Source organism: Bidens hawaiensis, unplaced genomic scaffold (assembly GCF_021521415.1).
Source record: "Bidens hawaiensis isolate Kalapana, Puna unplaced genomic scaffold, B.hawaiensis_p1.1 tig00002553_1, whole genome shotgun sequence".
In the NCBI taxonomy this organism is placed as follows: domain Eukaryota; kingdom Viridiplantae; phylum Streptophyta; class Magnoliopsida; order Asterales; family Asteraceae; genus Bidens; species Bidens hawaiensis.
In genome coordinates, this window is record NW_027491139.1 from 1,307,445 (window position 1) to 1,327,743 (window position 20,299).

At 33.8% G+C, this 20,299-nt stretch overlaps 1 protein-coding gene, 1 non-coding gene and 1 pseudogene across 3 annotated transcripts; 2 read left to right on the forward strand and 1 right to left on the reverse strand.

Moving 5' to 3' along the window:
- Window positions 1-730: 730 nt before the first annotated feature.
- On the reverse strand, window positions 731-802 carry TRNAG-UCC (transfer RNA glycine (anticodon UCC)). Its single transcript has one exon. It is a non-coding gene; the product is annotated as a tRNA-Gly (tRNA).
- An 8,488-nt stretch (window positions 803-9,290) lies between these two features.
- Window positions 9,291-12,189, forward strand: LOC143620248 (amino acid transporter AVT1H pseudogene; annotated as a pseudogene). Its single transcript, XR_013151311.1, has 3 exons — window positions 9,291-9,739; window positions 10,514-11,124; window positions 11,650-12,189. The product of XR_013151311.1 is annotated as an amino acid transporter AVT1H pseudogene (transcript).
- Window positions 12,190-14,303: 2,114 nt separating this feature from the next.
- Window positions 14,304-19,060, forward strand: LOC143620345 (aspartic proteinase 36-like). Its single transcript, XM_077092050.1, has 10 exons — window positions 14,304-14,627; window positions 16,142-16,271; window positions 16,354-16,601; window positions 16,680-16,904; window positions 17,645-17,807; window positions 17,910-17,983; window positions 18,072-18,159; window positions 18,450-18,525; window positions 18,665-18,736; window positions 18,832-19,060. Exons 1-10 carry the CDS (start codon window positions 14,386-14,388, stop codon window positions 18,987-18,989), a joined length of 1,476 nt encoding a protein of 491 aa, XP_076948165.1. The 5' UTR covers window positions 14,304-14,385; the 3' UTR covers window positions 18,990-19,060.
- Window positions 19,061-20,299: the final 1,239 nt, after the last annotated feature.

Consider the following 20,299-nt stretch of genomic DNA (forward strand, 5'->3'; position numbering starts at 1 on the left):
AAAACTTATTTTCATGTTTTAACACTTAACTAATTTATATTACTAAAAATACAATACGTAATTGGTCAGGTTGACACGTTCATTGGACACATATACATAAAACTTTCACCGCAACACATGGCGTGCATCCTTATTCGAATAAAACTTGACGAGTAATTTGTGATAACATTTGTGTTAAACGCATTGGTTTGCGATAATAAAGGATTCTGTGTTTTTGACACAATTATATTTTAGTTAATGAATTTTTGTTAATGAATTAAGTAACATAGAGACTCTGAACAGATAGTATAATCCCAGTGGAGATCAGCATATTTGAAATGGGGTCCCTGAAAAACACAAACACATTAGTCCAATGTAGTGTTTATTACACCCATCACAACCCAACTTCTTTTTTTTCTTCTTCTATAAATATGATTATATGAAGATTATAAACCCATATGGACTAATAAGATCATATAAACGAACATACATGTTATGAACAAGCTTGTGTATATTTGTCCATCTTGTAATTAATTCAGAGCTATAACCATCATGTTAGGAAACCATATTGTGACATCCGAAAACTTCAATATTTTCATATATTACTCAAATAATATAACGAAAATAACATTATATGGTATGGCATTATAAAGCGTATAATCAACTACAGTGATTGGAAATTGTTAACAAAACTAGGGGTCTGAAAAAGATTTAAAAAAAAAATAAAAAAGTGCCAATGATAAAATTATAATGCGTTTGCCGGGAGTCGAACCCGGGTCTATTGCTTGGAAGGCAATTATCCTAACCGTTGGACTACAAACGCTTCTTATAGGAAAGATGAAACTGTGTTTTTTATAAATTTTCTTCTTGCATGACTAGTTTCTTCATATATTTGTAAAATAAAAAACTTATTTATATGATTCATACTATGACCGAAAAAACTGAAGGTAATGTGGATTGTTAATCACCTACCGTAGAACACTGATATATTAATTAGAAATGTTAATGAATTATGAGCAAGTATTTAAAACCAGGTTAAACCAACTATTCTAAAGCCTTTACCTAATGTATCCTGTAAAAACATGATGATTAAGTCATTCAATTACTTTCTATATTCGATTGGTTTCGGTTGTTATATTATAGGTGTATCTTGCTATAGTTGGCTTGCTTAAGCTTTGAAAAGAAAGTAATTGTTATGATGATCTTGCCTCAAGTTTATCCAAAAGCAATTGAATTCGTATATGTTTATATTTCTTGAAGTAGGCACATGGATTTGTTACTAGCTAGTTGAATACGGTTCTCATGAGTCACGAGTATAACTTTTATGTATAATAGTTTGTAAATTTTTATAATTTGAAAATAGTACGAACGGAATCAGGAATAAATTCAGTGAATTGTAGTTGAAGAAGAAAATTGAATAAAGGGAATTTTATCTTGAGGAAGACCATATCTATATATGTTTCATGTTTGGCTAAACTTCTTGTAGCTCGATCCTTCTCAACCGCATGCCTGGTTTGGTGAAGTCGATTTTCAAGTTCTGTTCTATTTTTAAGCATGTATGGCTGCTAAGCCATGACTGCTAAAGAGTCACATTTAGCGATAAAACACAAGGATCCTAGTAAATGGTTCTCATGGTTAGAAAAAAGTAATTATAAAGGAGAGATGTTGGGGCTCGTCTAATAGTTTTCTTTTTTGTTAGGAATGTTAAAAATAAGCACCGGAACTAAATGTTTGGTGCACAAGGATCCTATTACTTGCATTGACATGAGGAGACACGTGGCTCTGCACATATATAGGAGAATCAATATAATGCCAATGATCAAGATGTTCCAAAGTACCCAAACCCCATGGTTTCCTCATGGGTGACCCCAAGTCATTTACAATATCGTGTCAACAGAATCATGTAAGGAATTAAGGATTGACGAGAAGAAGGTCGTGATGGACGAGTATAATATGGAGATCGACGAAATATGCACAGATGACCTTTGATAATTCCCAAGTAGCTATTACAAGTACATTCATATATTGCATCATTGGGTTGAGGGATTTCTTTTAATTTTTCTATACATAGATACATCATAAGATATAATTAATCTCTTATTATTTTGGTCTATTATAATCCAGTAAAGTGCACTATTGCTAGCAAAATATGTATACTTCACCTCTCTGATAACTTTTCAAACTTTTGATTTCAAACTTTTCAAATTCGTTCTCGATATATATATATATATATATATATATATATATATATATATATATATATATATAGAGGAGCGGGATGGTGTGTAAATTAATTTACAAAAAAAAACAATGAGAAGTTAAGTTGTAAATTTTAAAAAATTTCAATAATATCAACAAGGGTGTCATTAAGTTTTAACAACCTTCAAATCTTTTTAAGTGTTGCGAATGACAAGAAAACAAAAAGTGGACTTATGCGTTTGCCTTTTTAAGTGTTGCGAATGACAAAAAAACAAAAATTATCATGCGTTTGCCAGGAGTTGAACAAGGGTCTATTGCTTGGAAGGCAATTATCCTAACCATTGGACTACAAACACTATTTGCTTATATTTGGTGAACTTGCTCCTTTAAAAAGAATCTCGAGAAGAAATACACTAAAGTGACTAAACTGAGACAAGCAGAAAGGCAAAAACTTGCATAAATAGTTGATTAGTTTCTTCATATATTTGTAAAGTGAAAACTTATTTATGCAATTCATATTATGACCGAAAAGTAAAGGTATTGGGATTGTTAATCAGCTATCTTAGTATGTTGATATACTAAGAAAACTTATCTAAATAGTCTAGTTAACCCAACTATTCTAAAACTCATACGTAATGACTCTAAAATCATGATGATTTAATTATTTTCCTTACTCGACTGATTTTGGTTGGTATATTAATTTACCCAAAAGCTATGAATTTGTATATGTTCATATTTCATGAAGGATTTTTTTTTTCTTTTAACAATATAAAATCTATCATGAAGTGCGCATGATAGATTTGTCACTAGTTGTAAATGGTTCTCATGAATATAACTTTTAATGTATAATAGCTTTATGACATTACGTGGAATCCATAAGGGAAAAACAAACAAAATTCAAATTCTGTTTCATTCTCATGTTGCTCCTTTTCCGTCATTTAACATTTCATTCTATGTGGTAAAAAAAATAGACAACTATGTTAACAAGTAAAACAAACTATTGTTGTTGTTACAAATTACAATATTGTCAAATATATTATACTAGAGTGATAATTTATTTCATTTTTATTTGTGAAAGTGACTTAGAGCATTTCCAGCCATATGTTTAATTGGTTATCCAGTCTATGTGTCAAATGAGAGTTGGATGAGAGAGGAGAGAGAAATGGATGAGAAAGAGTGCATGATGTTTAGAAAACTGGATGAGTTTGAATAAATTTGTGAGGGGTTGAAGAAAAGGTAGAGAGAGAAAAGTGAAAAGTAGAGAGAGGATAGAGCAGGGCCGGCCTTGGGCCATGGCAAGGTGGTCGACCGCCATAGGCCCGACACCCGATAGGCCCGAATTTTTTTTATTTTTTTTAAATTATTGTTTTTTTATAAAATACAATATGTGTATTTAATGTTTAAACTCAATTACATAACCAATAATTTGGTCTAGTGGCAAATGGTATTACTCACAACCAAAAGGTTGTGGGTTCTAATCTCATTTGACACATGTTTATAATACTATGTTTAAACAAAAGTTTTTTACACAACCCAAATTATAACCAAGTAAACTCGTATAAAAATTAAATTGTTTAAACCTAACAAAAACTTTTTTTACTTTAGGCCCAAAAAATAATTCGCCTTCGGCCCATTTTTTTTTTGCTTTCTCGGAGCCGGGCCTGGGATAGAGAAATGGTGACCGGGTCATCCACTTTGCTTTAGCATTGTGGATGCTCTTAGAATAAATATGTATAGTCTGTCTATACTATTTATATGACCCGTTTCTTAACTGTCCAGTTTAATATTTATCCTGTGAATTTTCATTCTTTTTTTACATATATGTTCCATTGTCAACCATATAAAATGGTATGAATCAGAAATTTATGATATGCTTTTTTCCTTCTTAGATCATGAAACTAACATACTGTGGAATATTAGATTCACAAAACATCATGAAGTGGAGCTTCCAGAATCTATTCTTCCCTCTATTGTGGAGTGATTGCACTTATTGTTCCATACATGAAGAATAAGAAACTTTCACATTTATTTTATTTAATTTTAATGACGTTTGTAAGTTTTTAGATAAATACGATCGATTCGGTAAAGATTTGTAGAATCGCTTAAAAAATTATGTTCGGTTTATACCATATTCTTGTTTTGTCGGTTGTGTTCATGATTTAATAGGACACTATTAAATTGATAATGATCCATTTCATTCATTTGTTCATTCTAATCATTCAATTCCACACACCAGTACCTTGAACTCTTATTATGGGCTCACTTCTAGAGCTTATTGAAAAGTTTTATATCTAAAGTTTCAAACTATTGAGTTCACGTGAACCTAGTAGGCTCTATGTGGGCCCGCCCATGGTTATGGCAAGTATGGGCAAAGCTTGAACAAATGTTTCTCACCTATATTTGGTTTTGTTTATTTTACTAGAAGGTGACTTTTAAACTTGATCAGTTTAACCAACCACAAAAACAAATTTTGTTAAATTGTTGTGTCAAAATATTATTGTTTTGTTCGGTAGCATCCAACCTGTAAACATGGAATTATTCTATTAGCATCATATATTTCCATATGGAATAACATCATGCATGCACAAATAAAAGTATAAAAGAAATCTAAAAGATGCATTAACATCATGCACAAATAAAAGTATGTGCGATATACTTATGTATGTTTTGATTCTCTTGAGGTCATCTCGAATCTCTTTTTATAGAAGTTTCTGTATTCTTTTTTATTTTACGTGTTGCTTTCTTGAATCACTTACATGAACTCAGATACCGTGTATAGGTTTTTGGCATGACAAGGAACAATATTTTTCTGATTTCGTGTTTCATGTTGTCAATCCATATACAATGGAACAATTGTTTGCTTTTTAAGACAGGTTTGAAAATCGAGTTGATTAACCAAATCGAAATATAAAATAGAATCTTAATATCCTTTTTGTGTTGTGTAATGGTTGTCATTTGAATTGCAAAAAAAAAGGTAATATGGTTATAAGTGATGTCACAACGATACAAACCCGACACGAAGATAATAAACTTTTGGGTTGCTATGTGTTTAACCCTGATCGTGATCAAGTTGTATTGAAATTAAACAAGTCACTGGAACTTGTTAAAAGCTAGAATTGTAAAAATAAAAAAAAAAAATTATAAATTAATTTAGCATGTCAACTAACAATTGTTACAAGAAAATAAAAAGGGACTCGCCAAGCAGTTTTCGAACAGTTTAATTTGTTTAGAACTATATTACAAACTTGTTAACCTTTTTTGGACTGTCACACTTTTGACAGGTTTGGATAACGGGTTACATGAGTTGTATTCCGTTAACATATCTCAAATGTGATTTTGTAATGGTTGATGACTTACGAACAATTATATAGGACTACTGGAATATTGAGCAATTGCAATCAAAATTTGATGTCGAAATAAACTGGTAACAAATTTAGCAACCGATTTAGCAAATTTGCTACTGAAAATGCCAATTACTTAACATTTTGGCTAAGCGGTCGAAGTTTTGCAACCGATGGTTAGGCGGTCGAAGTTTTTGCAACCGGTGGCTAAGGGGTTGAAGTTTTTTTGCAACCGGTGGCTAAGGGGTCGGAGTTTTTGCAACCGATGGCTAAGGGGTCGGAAATTTTGCAACCGGTAGCTAGGGGGTCTGAGTTTTTGCAACCGGTGGCTAGACGGTCGGAGTTTTTTGCAATCGGTGGCTAGGCGATCGGAGTTTTTTGCAACATGTGGCTAGGCAGTCGAAGGTTTTGCAACCATTGGCTAGGCGGTCAGAGATTTTGCAACCGCCATGCGGTTAGAGTTTTTAACCTTTTATATAAAAAGGGATTTGCTACCGTAGTATTAGCGGTAACAATTATTATTAATTAAACAAATCACGTGATTTATGCATACCACACTTTGAACAAACACTGTATTCAACAGTTATCAACACCAGCACTTTACATTGTGGGATCTTGAGATTGAGATGAAGGTGAGTATGTTGAATTTAAGTAAAGCACGTAACAACATAGCGTTATTAACATATCTTCATCTACAACAGTTTGTTTGTTTATTTATGAGATTATTAGCAATTTCTTTGTTTTTTCACTTATTTCAATCGTGCACACCAGGTGTTTGACGAAATATCTAAGTCATATTTTGAATCAGAAAGTGTCCAAGTGATTCTTTGGCTTAAGTGATAGAAATTTTCTTTGTTTTTTCACTTATTTCAAATGTGTGCACCAAGTGTTTGATAAAATGTCCAAGTAATATTTTGAATCAGAAAATGTTATGAAAGAAACCCGAATTAAAAATAATGTTTTTCGGTTCATTTAGGTAGAATCAGAAAATACCCTTAAAGTTTGTTTTTATCATTTGTAAGTCGGTTATGAATAAATTACCACTCAAGATTTTGTATGGTAATCACTCACTCAAAATTTTGTTTTATTTGGAGACTTTTAGTAATTCTTGTTTTAGACACAATAATTTTGCAGTGTAATTATTGAAGTTTTGAATGTGGATAGTCTCCAAAAGCTTTGATGTGGAACGGCATGGTACACCGATCGAAAGTGGATGTATGAAAGGATTGATAGTGACGGATTTCTTAATTTTGAACATTGTGACAAGGTGGATTTGTTTTTGGACTTTGTATTTTCTAATGATGTTGATACTAGGGTGAATATGTATGGTGAGACCATACATGAAATAAAACGTCCTTGTTATAAATGCCAAAATATAATTTATAGAGACATACTCATTGTTCAAAAACACTTTAATGGGCGAACAGCCCAACCCTTGGAACATACTACAGCCTCAGGTGGCGAAGAGCCGACATCGAGGTGCCAAACCTTGTATAAGGAAGGTTTTATGCTTCGTCATGAAACATGGAGTGAACATGGTGGAAATTCCATTTGTGACATTGAACAATCTTCTACTGCAATGAAAGTTGATGATAATGATGGCGAATATATACAAGCGCATGGTGTTAGATAACATGTATGCACACGGTTATACTTCAAGTACTTTGGAAGGAAATGCACTGAATCCATAAGCTAAAAAATTCTATGACATGTTACAAGCTGCTGATGAAACTTTATAATGGGAAGGGGAGAAGGCTACGAATTATTCCAAGTTACAAGCTGCCAGGAGTTTCTTGACATGGAAATCACTTTTCAGTGTGTCCACTGCAACTTGCAACTATAACATTTCCATGGTTAATGCATTGTTGCTTGAAGAGAATAAGCTCCTGAAAAGCTTTTATGATACAAAGAAGAGTTTAGAAAAGTTAAGTCTTCCTTATGAAAGAATTGATGTTTGCAAAAATCATTGCATGATATTCTATAAGCAAGACAAGGCATTTACACAATGCAAATATTGTAAGGAATCCCGTTATAAGAGTAACCAGAGTAAGGTACCTAATTTGGTGATGCCTTACATGCCAATTGGTCCTAGATTTAAGAGGTTATATATGTCTACGAAAACAACCAAGGATATGACTTGGCACCATCACCACATCACAAAGAAGGGTAGCATGGCACATCCAAGTGATAGGATGGCTTGGAAGCATTTTGATTCAGAGAATTCTGAATTTGCAAAAGAGATTCGAAATGTTCTTGGATTATGCACTGATGGTGCTAGTCCAAATAACTCCTAATCAATTCCATACTCACTGTGGGTTGTCTTTCTTACGGTGTATAATTTACCTCCTTGGATGTGCATGAAAGACTCGTCTATTGAAGTATGCTTGATAAGCAATTTCACGTATTTTAAAGCCAGGTTAACACACTTTATTTTTTGAATATTTGGACGTGCGTTTGGATTATATTACACTTTAATTGGGTTATTTTTGGATGTTATTATTTATTTATTTTTTGATAAAATGGCTGGACAATACAAATTGGTCCAAATTGGCAAGATTGTTGTGGTTTGCTTTAGCAAGCAGACTATAAGACAACCCATGTTGCAAGATTTGCGACTGCAAATTGAGGTGATTTGCGACCGCAACGGTGGTTGCAAGAATTGCAACCGCAAAGGTGGTTGCATGAATTGCAATCACAGCGGTGGTTGCATGAATTGCGACCGCAGCGGTGGTTGCAATATTTGCGACCGCAACGGTGGTTGCATGAATTGCAACCGCAACGGTGGTTGCAAGATTTGCAACTGCTTCATAGGTTGGTCGCAAAATGTAATAACAGTCAAAAAATGGTCGCTACAGAGCAATTGCGACCTGCGTTTTTCCCACAACATTTTTCAGTTGCAAAACGGTCGCATCATGGCAATTGTGACTGAAAAGATGGTCTCAAATGCCTTGTTTTCTAGTAGTGTAGGTGATCTCTAGATTTACCAATATTAAACCGCTAATCTAAGAGAATTTTGAACAACTTAATTATATAATGTTAGGATAAGTTGTGCGGAAGAAATAAATCAAAGAGATATTGTCTAATTAAATTTGAATTGAATACATAATTTTTAAACCCGATACCCAACCCAAACAATCTCTACCCAACTTTTTAAGTCCATTACAAATTTAATTTGGATTTAACACTCTATTTAAACGATAATTGTATTTGTTTATTTGATAATGGTTTGCTCAGGAATGTTAAACTAGATGATGTTATATTAATTAGATTTTCAAAAAGAAAACTCATAAGTAACAAATTTAGATATATTGAATTCTAATTATTTATTTTTAATGATGTTTCGCATACTTTTTTTGTTATATGATATTTTGTTTAATCATCTTTTTTATATAACATGACCCGATTTGACTCAACTGGAACATCCATACCAGACCAAAAAAACTTATATACCGATTTAACCCGACCCGAACTTCCAAACCGAACCAAAATGTTTTTTTTTATATATCGAGAGTTAACTGAGTACCGACCAAAAAAATTTCTGATCTCTGTAAAAAAATTTCTTGGGTCCGCTACCGACTATAGCAATGTTGGTACCATAACAAACCGAACCAACCGAGTTCCGATCGCGTCCCACCGCCACACATGGTATGATTGCAACTAGTTAGTAAGTAATACAAGATTCTCCTGTAATATATATGTGTAGACTATACGTTAGAAATTAAGGTTAATCCGTTTTTACTATATTGTTAGATCAGTCCATACTCTTTTCTCTTAAAGATTATTAATGGTCGTGACGTTGGATTCTCATATGGTGTGTTTCACACTTTACACCCTATAAATACATCTCACGTATCACTGTCCGATGTACACTCAAGCAACCTCAAAACAAACAGAATCCTAGTGTTACATAACCATCTCCAAACTTTTAGGAGATTTAAACCCTACCCAAAATATGAAATTGAGCATATGTAACGCGAAGAGTGTCAAACAATTGATAACTGGCTCAACTCATGACACAAACTCGACCTTGAAATGGGACGATTGTTGTGAAACTTGTTTGGAGGATGGTAAGAAGTCATGCAAGCGTGCTAACGAAAACGTTGATAAAGATGAGTTGCAGTTCGAGTTGACGAATGAGTCAAATGACGAGCAAACTCGTCCACATGAAGCCGATAGTTCTTTCCTTCATTCGGTCATTAATATGATTGGAATGCTCATAGGTATCGCTTTATATCTTTTTTTATTTTCCGCTTGTAGTAATGAAAAAAATCGAATTACAAGCGAAATAACTAATAAAATCAAACGGATGGAGAAACTATTCGGTTATATTTTTTTATTACCAAGTATCAACTTCTATGATTCGGTTAAAGTTATATGTGTAAAAACACGAAATTAACCTACATTAAAACTAACCATTTTATATTTATTTTCTATAAATAATTTGTTACATGTCGAAAAAAAGTTCGGCTATAAATCTTTATAAGTGACATATTAGTTTCTGCTTATCGTCCTTTATAAAATATAAAAAGATTGTTTATAAATTTGATTTCAGATATACTTGGATTTATTAACTAAAATTGGCTTGAATCCATTGACGCTAAAGCACAAGGTTTACCAAATTAACCATGTAACCCGCTTTTCCAATAATCGAATCAACCAAACTGTTTATAATTAAAACCACTCGTTTCTGAAAATCTAAAAACCTATAAGTTTACAGGTTCGGTTTAACCAATCACCGAACCGAAACAACTTTAAAATTTAGTACGATCAGATGATGGAATACATGAGTTCAACGTTTATCGTTGGTTACCTTATTATATAATAAGAAATCATAAAAAAACAAAAAGAGTGTTACATATACATTATTCATCATCTAGATGTATAAAGATTCTACAATGGATATTTTTTTAATATTCACTAGCATTACCACTATATGACATGCTAAAATATCATCCTTGAATAATTACTAAGCATTCCCTAATGATGTCTAACAGGTCTTGGGCAGCTCTCAACACCATATGCACTAGAAAACGGAGGGTGGGTTTCTTCATTCCTGCTTATCGCACTCGGAATTGCAACCGCATACACCTCTCACCTACTCGGAAAATGCCTCGAATCCAACCGAAAAACAAGAAACTACACCGATATAGGCTACCACGCCTTCGGGACCCATGGTAGAGCCATCACGACCATGTTCATTTACTTAGAGATCTTTATGGCACTTGTTTCCTACACCATATCTTTACACGACAACTTGAACGTGGTCTTCATGGGAACCGGTGTCCGGTTCCCGTGGGCCCATCATTTGTCAACTTCACAAGTATTGACCGTGATAGCGGTGTTGGTGGCATTGCCGAGCCTTTGGCTAAGGGATTTGTCATCCATTTCGTTCCTTTCGACTGGTGGGATCATTATGTCGATGATGATTTTTGTGACGGTCGTGTGCACGGCCGCGTTTGGAGGTGTTTCGGCTAATCATGCCATCCCGGCTCTCCGGTTAGGGAGCATACCGCATATCTCTGGCTTGTATATTTTTGGATTTGGTGGTCATATTGTTTTCCCTGATATACATAGGGCTATGAAGGATCCATCAAAGTTTACAAAGGTTGGTATATTCTCTCCCAACCCGAAGGGCATATTAGTCATTTCACTTTTAAAAAGCTTGAGCTCGAGACTAGATTAGGCTCATTTAATAAACGAATTCGCGTCCCGGTTCACGGTCTAAAAAAAGTATTATTTATATTAGAAAGTAACAATATAATAATATTGTATATATAAAATTATGATAAAAATAACTAAACAGCTTGTATTTATTTTTATATATAATTATGGATATATAAACTTTGGATGTGTGTAAATAAATTAAATAATTACCATTTCAATCTATAATGTGCTCGAGTTAGAAAATATGTGACGAATCAAGCTCGAGCTTTAGACATAAACTCAAAACAAGCCCAACAAATCTAACTCTCATGAACTAAACGAGCCGATCTCGAGCTTGGATGGGATCGAACTCTACTCGTTTACACCCGACCGAATTCATTAACAGATTAAAACCCAAATAATACATTATTGTTTTTATTAAAGTTATACTTATTTGAGATTGTTATTCCATTTCTGTCATTTACAGGTATCAATAGTAAGTTTCACATTTGTGACATTGCTCTACACATCCTTAGCATTCATGGGAGCCAAACTATTTGGCCCGGAAGTAAATTCCCAGATTACCCTCAGCATGCCTAGAGGACTTGTGTTCACTAAAATCGCACTATGGGCTACGGTATTGACACCAATGACCAAATACGCCCTAGAATTTGCACCCTTTGCAATCCAACTCGAGCACCGGTTTCTTTATTCCATGAAGTCACAAACCAAGATGATCATAAGAGGCACCATTGGCTCGTTTTTGTTGCTACTCATACTCATTTTGGCCCTAACCGTCCCATACTTCCAGTACGTGCTAGGCCTTACTGGCTCACTCGTGACTGCAGCAATTATACTTATTTTCCCATCGGTTTTCTACATCAAGATCTTTTGGGACAAGATTTCAAGGCCCGTGTTGGCTCTTAACGCGTTCCTCATTTTAATCGGCCTTGTTCTTGGGGTGTCAGGAACCGTCTCGTCTTTGAAGTTGCTTGTTGGAAGTTTTGAGAGTATCCAGGCGACTTAGTAACCGGATATACTTGTTGTATGTTCCATTTGACTCTACCCGTACTTTTAAAAATGTGTGAGTTGTAATGGATTCTATCTATACCCAATTGAGTCTTGATTAATAATCATTTGAGCAAACGAGCTCAAATGTTTTAATTGTTATGTAAAATAATGTGTATCACTTATAAATAATATAAGTTTTGCTTGTTAACATCTCCATTTTTTTAACGACAAAATGTTTTATTCTATAATGATTGAACCATTGTTAGCATCTTCATCTTGAATTAAACTAGGGTCCACTCAGACCATTCAACAAAATAAAAACTACGTACAAATTAGAAGCCATAGGCCCTATGGACGGCGTGTGGCTTTTAATTTATTTTGCTTTTTTCTTAGACCTACTTTTGTTGTTGTTCATAAAAGTTGAGCCCGATTTCCAATAACTAGTATGAAGCCCATGTTACGTTCTCAGTTCGAAATCAAAACTACCATTATCTACCAAAAAAAATTAAATTATCTACATACTTTTTTTCTTCTCTCTTTTCTAATTCACATTTTTATATGGATGGAGATGATATTGTGTAATAGCGTTATAATGGTTGACTTATCCACCTTATACAAAATGTAGGACCCTTTTCGAGATTTCGGATCCTCATTAGCGTAAAAAAAACGGCCCTTCTAAAATGTATCAATCCAATTGTAGAAAATCTAACGTATTAGTTAATATATATCTTGTTAACAAACAAAAGATATCTTTTTTTTATAGGAAAATTCCTAAAATAACCATTTTTGACTATGGTTTTTCACAAATAGCCTAAGACCAAACAAAATACCCAAACCAGCCAAAAAATTCAGTCCGATCTGACTAAAACTATTTATGATCCGACTGAATTTTTAGACCTTTAAAATCGCGCCACATGTCAACGTTTTAATGAATTCAACGAAATTTCTTAAAATCCCGTCGCAGCCTACTGAATTTTTAGTGGGCCTGCCTGAATTATTCATTTTCTACCTCTCAAACCCTAAACCTTCATAACCAACCTTCATCTCCATCTTTCTTATTTCTTTACAAAATCAAGCAAATCAATAGTGCAAATCACTTAGTTTTTTTAAGGAGAACACAACAATAATTTTCAATTTTACTCTGAAACTCAAAATCAAACCCCAGAATTGAAAAATCTATGGTTCGTCGGACAAATTAAACAGTCGAATCCGACATAAGCATGAACTGAACCGTCAGATCCGACTGTCTTTTCCTCCGACGGTTCGTCAGGCTAATCAGTCGGCCAAAACCTTAAAACATCGGATCAGACTGTACATCAGGCAACATGGCGCGTCGTGATAGGCTACAAATTCTGTCGGATCAGTTATTGTTTCGGTCAGATCTTTCAGAAATTAGTTTTGGTCTTAGGCTAGAATTGGAAAAGCTTGGTCAATAATGACTGTTTTGAGAATTTTCCATTATATTATGGTACTAGAAAATTATTTTAGTTAAATTATCTTTATGAAAACTAGTTTAAATAAAAGTTAAACTTGCAAGTGAGAGGTAGGGGGATCAAACCTCACTACCACCAACTTATATGGGAGATATGAGGGATGACCCTGGCTTGCTAGGGTTCGAGTCCTGATCTCACCCGGTTTTACCGGCTCCTCGCTGTCGTGCCGTTTGGCGGGCGTGGGGGTCGGGTTTTATCCGGTGAATTCCTCAACAGGTGGACCGCTAGGGGCTCCGTCCGTCCAGAGTAGTGGCCGGCTCGGGCTACCTTTAGCCAATGAAGGCCGCGTACGAGGTACCCGGCGTTACTTAGTTGGTCGTTAAAAAAAAAAAATTGCCAAAGTCCATTTCATCTTTGCTCTTCCCAATCATATATAGTCAAGTTAACATAACACAAGTGTCGCCGTATCGATTCTAAATTTAAATTCTAAACATTTAGTACATATAAAAAAAATCGTTTTCTTATAAAAAAACATATTTGACTTGGCCCAAAGTTTTAAAGGGCTTTAAAAAAATCTTTAAGAATAGGCTATAGCCAACTTCCAGTTAACTTAAAAACCCCGTCTCATGACTCACGAGTCAGTCGTCGTCGTCTTCGATCTTATTATTATTATTATTATTATTATTATTATTATTATTATTATTATTATTAATACTTTCCTGACGTCAATTTCACTTCACGTCGCCAGCATAAACCACCTCCATTCAACCACCTTCACCATGCTTATACTCTCCACCTTCATCTCGTTTCCACTTATCCTCCTAATCTCAATTTTCATTATTACTGCAACCAGCAGCAACAATGATTTCCGCGGTGCTGTATTCGACGTCAATTCAAAATTCGCCGGCAAGGAACGGTCACTCAGTCTCTTCAAAGCTCACGATAGCCTCCGTCACCTTCAGATTCTAGCCTCTGGTGTTGATTTACCGCTCGGTGGAACCGGTCGTCCTGATGCCGTCGGGTAAATGAATACTTATTTATGAATTTGATTTTAGGTTATTGTTTCGTACTTCGTTGCTGATTTTATGTTTTTTGAAGCTTGTCTTTTAGTTGTTATTAATGAGAGTTAGGGCTTATTTAGTTATTTAGGGATGAAATAGAGTTATAGTAGTATGCACAGATCTATTTCTAAAGCTTGAGCTCGGCTTGGCTTGTTTATTATTTATTAATTATTTAATTATCTTTTATATAATTATTTACATATATATTAATTTGGTTAGTATCAATTAATAACTCTAAAAAAGCTAAGAACTCTTAGGAACTCTAAACAACCAAACATTTTTATAATTTTTTTTATATATTAACATTATTTAAGAGTAGTTTTACCATATTTTATATAAAAAATTTTGATTACATATATTAATCACAAGCTTACATATGTGTAAAATTTATGTACCAACAAATTTACATAGGTGTAAAACAAAACATATATATGTATAAAAACTAATTTTCAAAATTTTAATCGTAAATATAGATATAGAAAATGATAAAGCTACACTCAAATAACATCAACATACAAAAAGTTTTATAAAAAACGTTAGTTTTCAAAGGTTCCTTCAAGTTCTTAAATTATTAAACAGTTCTGTAATGATACTCATCCTATATTTAGGGTAATATTATTTTATATATAATGTATATTAATTAATTATATATGTCATAACGAGTTGAGATGAGCGAGGGCTTGCTTATTGCTTGGCTTGTTTACAAACCGAACTGAACGACTCATTTAAAAATCAGGCGAAAATCGAACCAAGCCAAAATCAAATCAAGCATTTTTCGATCGAACGTCGAGCGATTTTGATTTATAAGTGTTGCTTATTTCACTTTTCAGTTAAAATATTATAATACAAAACAAGTTTGGAGTTGTAAATAATATATCTGTAAACAAACTAGTAGTTTTTAAACAAACGTGTAATAGATTGTAAATATGTCAAAGAAAGAAGTTTGAAGTGAGAGATAATGAACATGTGAATAAACTTCTAGTAATATGAAAAGTTGAAGCGAACATATGAAAATATGAAATTGATGGAATGGGGTCAAATTTAAAAAAGTTAAAAAATTATATAATTTATATTGTATGTATGTGTCTATATATTTATATAATTAATTCCAGTTAATCGAACCAAACCAATCCGAACCAAACGTACCTTTGCTCGTTGCTTGGCTCGTTTACAAACTGAACCGAAATCGAACGAGCATTTTTGAGCCAGAAACAAGCAAGCGCCCAGCGGTTTGGACAGCCCTAATTTATACAGAATAATAATAGTTATTATATAAATATATTAAATAAAAGTTTTATAAATAAAAAGCTTGTTTTGGCTCACAAGCCGGCTCGAGCTCGTTTATTAATTGAGCCTCAATAAAAGCTCAAGCTCGTTCAAGTTTGGCTCGATTCGAGTTCTTAGTGTGCCGATCTCGAGTAGCTCACGAGTGTCTCGGCTCGTTTACACCCCTATGTAATCCTTGTTTTTGCAGCCTGTACTATGCGAGAATTGGAATCGGAACACCACCAAAAGAATATTATGTGCAAGTTGACACAGGAAGTGATATAATGTGGACCAACTGTATAGAATGCAGAGAATGCCCTAAAAGAGGCTATCATGGGGTATTGTTTTCTTGATTTCTCTATATAAAATGATATTATGCACATAATGCTAATAGTTTTTGTTCTACGATGCTTCAAATAGCTGGAACTTACACTATACAACCCAGAAGATTCATTCACAGGGAATGTGGTTACATGTTCTTCAGCGTTTTGTGCAGAGATCAATGGTGGTGCGGTTACTGGTTGTAAAACTAATGCAAGTTGTCTATACTATGAGAATTATGGTGATGGGAGCTTCAGTGTTGGCTACTTTGTAGTGGATGTTGTTCAATATGATAGTGTGTCCGGTGATTTGGAAACTAAGCTGGCAAATGGAAGTGTTATATTTGGGTATGTTTGTTATTGTTCTACTTAATACTTATATATGTAGGGCTTTTGTACTGATAATGTTTATTACTTTATTAACAGGTGTGGTGTCAGACAATCTGGTAACCTAGGGTCTTCTGAGGAAGCACTTGATGGGATTCTTGGTTTTGGAAAAGCCAATTTATCAATCATTTCACAGTTGGCTTCATCTGGGAAGGTGAAAAAGATGTTTGCACATTGTTTAGATGGTGATAATGGTGGTGGTATATTTGCAATTGGGCATGTTGTTCAACCGAAAGTTATTTCTACACCATTGATCCAAGATGAGTATGTGACATTTCACTTTTTAACTTTAAACCGAGCAAATGATCGAACACGAACAATTAACATGACGTGGTTTCTTGTTTGTGTTTGTTCGTTAAGAAAAATGAACCTTTTCGTTTATTAATAGTATAAACAAACGGTTCACGAACGTAAACGAATGAGCATAACTAACATAGATGAACGAACATAACTGAGCTAAAACCTATTAAAAGTAAATGGGAACAACAGTGTGTTGACTGTTGGGTCAAACTTTTTCAAAACTAGACTAAATTTTAAATAGCCTAAAAAGTTTTAATGAGTATATTAAAAAACGTAAATGAACAAACAAAGGTAAACTGACAAACATAAATGAACAAGCAAGACATGTGATCATGTCCGTTTAATGAACAAAAAAAACTTGTTCAGGTTCGTTCGTTTATAACGCTGAATGGTTCCTGAACATTTCAGTGAACGCACGGTTCGTTTACAGGCCTAGTTATTTGATCCATGCTGATAGATTGCTACACCAAATTGGTTCCAAAAGAGAGCACTATCAACATCATTGACTCCATTTTCACACGTTCATACGCACACACATAGCTGTATACTTTTGTAGATACAATGCATAATTATTCTCTGCATCAAGGCATCCAAAATGTAAACGTGCATGCTGAATATATTGTAACTTTACATATGCATCTAGTGTAACTTCAAAAGTTTAGTGCCTTAGATATTATCGCACATGCTCACTTATAAATTTACAGGCCACATTATGCTGCAAATGTTACAAGAATTGAAGTTGGTACCCTGTTTTTAAATCTTTCAACAAATACTCATGATACGGGGGACATGAGAAAAGCGATAATTGATAGTGGTACAACATTAGCTTATCTTCCAGATGCAATATACAAGTCCTTGGTGAATGAGGTGTTTTTTTTAATGCTTTAAACATTTACTCTTAGTTTATTTTATACAAAAATTGCTTTAGAGTCATGTATTTTGCTTATATTTTTACCTCTTTCTGTTTAGATAGTTGCAGGGCAGCCAGAGTTGAGCTTAACAACACTTCAGGACCAATATACATGCTTTGAATACTCAGGAAGGTACTTTGTTATTCTATACTCTATAGAACTTTGTTTTCACAAAATAAAAAGTTTAATTGTTTGCTAACTTTTATATCTACATTGGCAGTGTTGATGATGGATTTCCAGCAGTTACTTTTTATTTTGAAAATTCACTTTCTTTGAAGGTTTATCCTCGCGATTACTTGTTTGTTGTTGTAAGTATCTCTATTAATGCAATCATGTTATTCTTTGGTTGTGCATGTTATTTAGGACTAAACTTCAATACTGCTCTTTGATGATATGTTTTTTGGAACTTTAAGTTGATTGGTACTTAGGTCATTATTGCTTATGCTTTTATCAAGTTTTTATTCTAACTAAAGAAGCTAGCTAACAGATAATAATCATAATATTCTAGGAATTGAGTATAATTAGGTAAGTCTATATGTTACATGCTAATATACCTTATGCTGAATTAATAACTATAGTAAGTATAAAAATCTTGCAGGAAGATTTCTTATGTTTTGGCTGGCAAAACAATGGTCTGGATTCATCAAGTACCATGGACACAATTTTATTGGGAGGTAAGCTCTCTGTCCTCTCCCTCTGTATAACATGTGTCACAGCTCTCTACTTAAAATAGATCATAGATTGAACATCCCTTATGCATCTTATATTATGACATTTGCAGTATTAAAGGACAGTTTTTTTTTTGGTTTGCAGATTTGGTATTGTCAAATAAGCTGGTATTATATGATCTTGAAAACCAAACAATTGGATGGACCGAGTATAACTGTAAGTTATGATTCAATTTTTATTAAATTCTGTTTTTGTTTTTTTACAACACCAAGATAAACTATTGTCTTTTTTTTTTATTTTTATAAATCCAGGCTCTTCAACCATCAAATTGAGGGATGAAATTACCGGATCAGTGCATTTAGTAGGTCCACATCCTATACCATCTGCTGGCACCCGAATTGCCCGTAGTTATTTACTCTCATTTTTATTAATCACTCTACTTCACGGTATTATATTTGATTCTCGGTAGCGGTTAATACACGATACATATACGGTAAAAGAAGTAGGCAAACATAACACAGGTATTGAGTCCATAGTTTGGTAGCATGTCATGAGTTAAAGATGCCATCAGATATCATCACTGAATTGAATTGAAGCAATCTGGTTATGGATTTCTGTGAAAGGTGTGGATTTTGTAAACAATTGACAATCTGGTTATGGATTTCTGTGAAAGGTGTGAAGGAGTTTTCGGCCCCCTTTTGAACTAGCTTGGCTTGTTTTTGAGCTCTATTTTAAAAACTCGAGCTCAGTTTGCGACTAATTTTTCAAGCGAGAGTTTGGCTTGTTTATTTTTCATTAGTATTTTGCTACTTCGTATATTTACATTTGTATATATTTCATTATGCACCCTAGTCTGTAGAACCCATACCATAATTCCAATCTTAATACCTAGTAAGGGTACCGTGGACATAATACACTGAAGATAAAGGGGATATATAGTGATTTCTAAACTATGTCTATGTTTATTCACTTGAGCAATTCAGTTTCACTGTCAACATGGTAGCCAAAATTGAAGATAAGGAAAAGACAGTCAAAATTTACCTTCATTGCTTGATAGTTTCATTATTCAACATGGATTGAACAATTAACCAATTAGTTTGTTGGCAGAGGCCAACCAAATATCATTCCAAACAATTCCTTTTAGAGGTGAAGGAAGTTATACTTTCTGTTTCATGATTTCTAATTTGTTTCGTCAATATGTTATCATTTTGAAACCCAACAAACAGTCACATATTTGAAAAGGGAATGCACAAGAAACGTCTGAAACCTCAATATATTCCTTTATTAACCTTTCCTGACCCGTTTATAAGTGTTGTAAAAATTGTTAGGCGCTAGTCGGCGGTGGGTAAGGACTAGTGACTAATAGGGATTTAATCGGAATGGGATTTATATGTAAATTCTCAAATACACGCGCGCGCACACACACATATATACCAAATTTTATATATAATTTTGAACAAATGGGGATTAATTGGCGATAAGTCGGTGGGGGGTAGCGACTAGCGATTTGCCAGCGCCTAATCGAGGTTTTACAACACTGTCCGCTTTATGTTCAATCTGACCGACCCACAACACGACTTTAGCACCTAATCAAATTAAGCACTTAGATCCGGTAAGAAACTTATGAAATAAGAAATCACAATTTCAAATTAGCTACTTAGAAATTATCAAATTAGTAGAACTTAGGTTATGATATAGTCTCAGAATTGAGATTAAAATAAGATAACACTCGATCAATCATGTAGCCCAACTTATGATGTCTAGCATTCGGTGTTAGTT

Bases quoted from the DNA above. Each gene is read 5' to 3' on its own strand.
- LOC143620345 (XM_077092050.1), top strand. From the start codon at position 14,386: ATGCTTATACTCTCCACCTTCATCTCGTTTCCACTTATCCTCCTAATC. The intron at 17,808-17,909 runs GTGTTTTTTTTA...CTTTCTGTTTAG, and splicing joins ACAAGTCCTTGGTGAATGAG to ATAGTTGCAGGGCAGCCAGA. The intron at 18,737-18,831 runs GTAAGTTATGAT...TTATAAATCCAG, and splicing joins TGGATGGACCGAGTATAACT to GCTCTTCAACCATCAAATTG.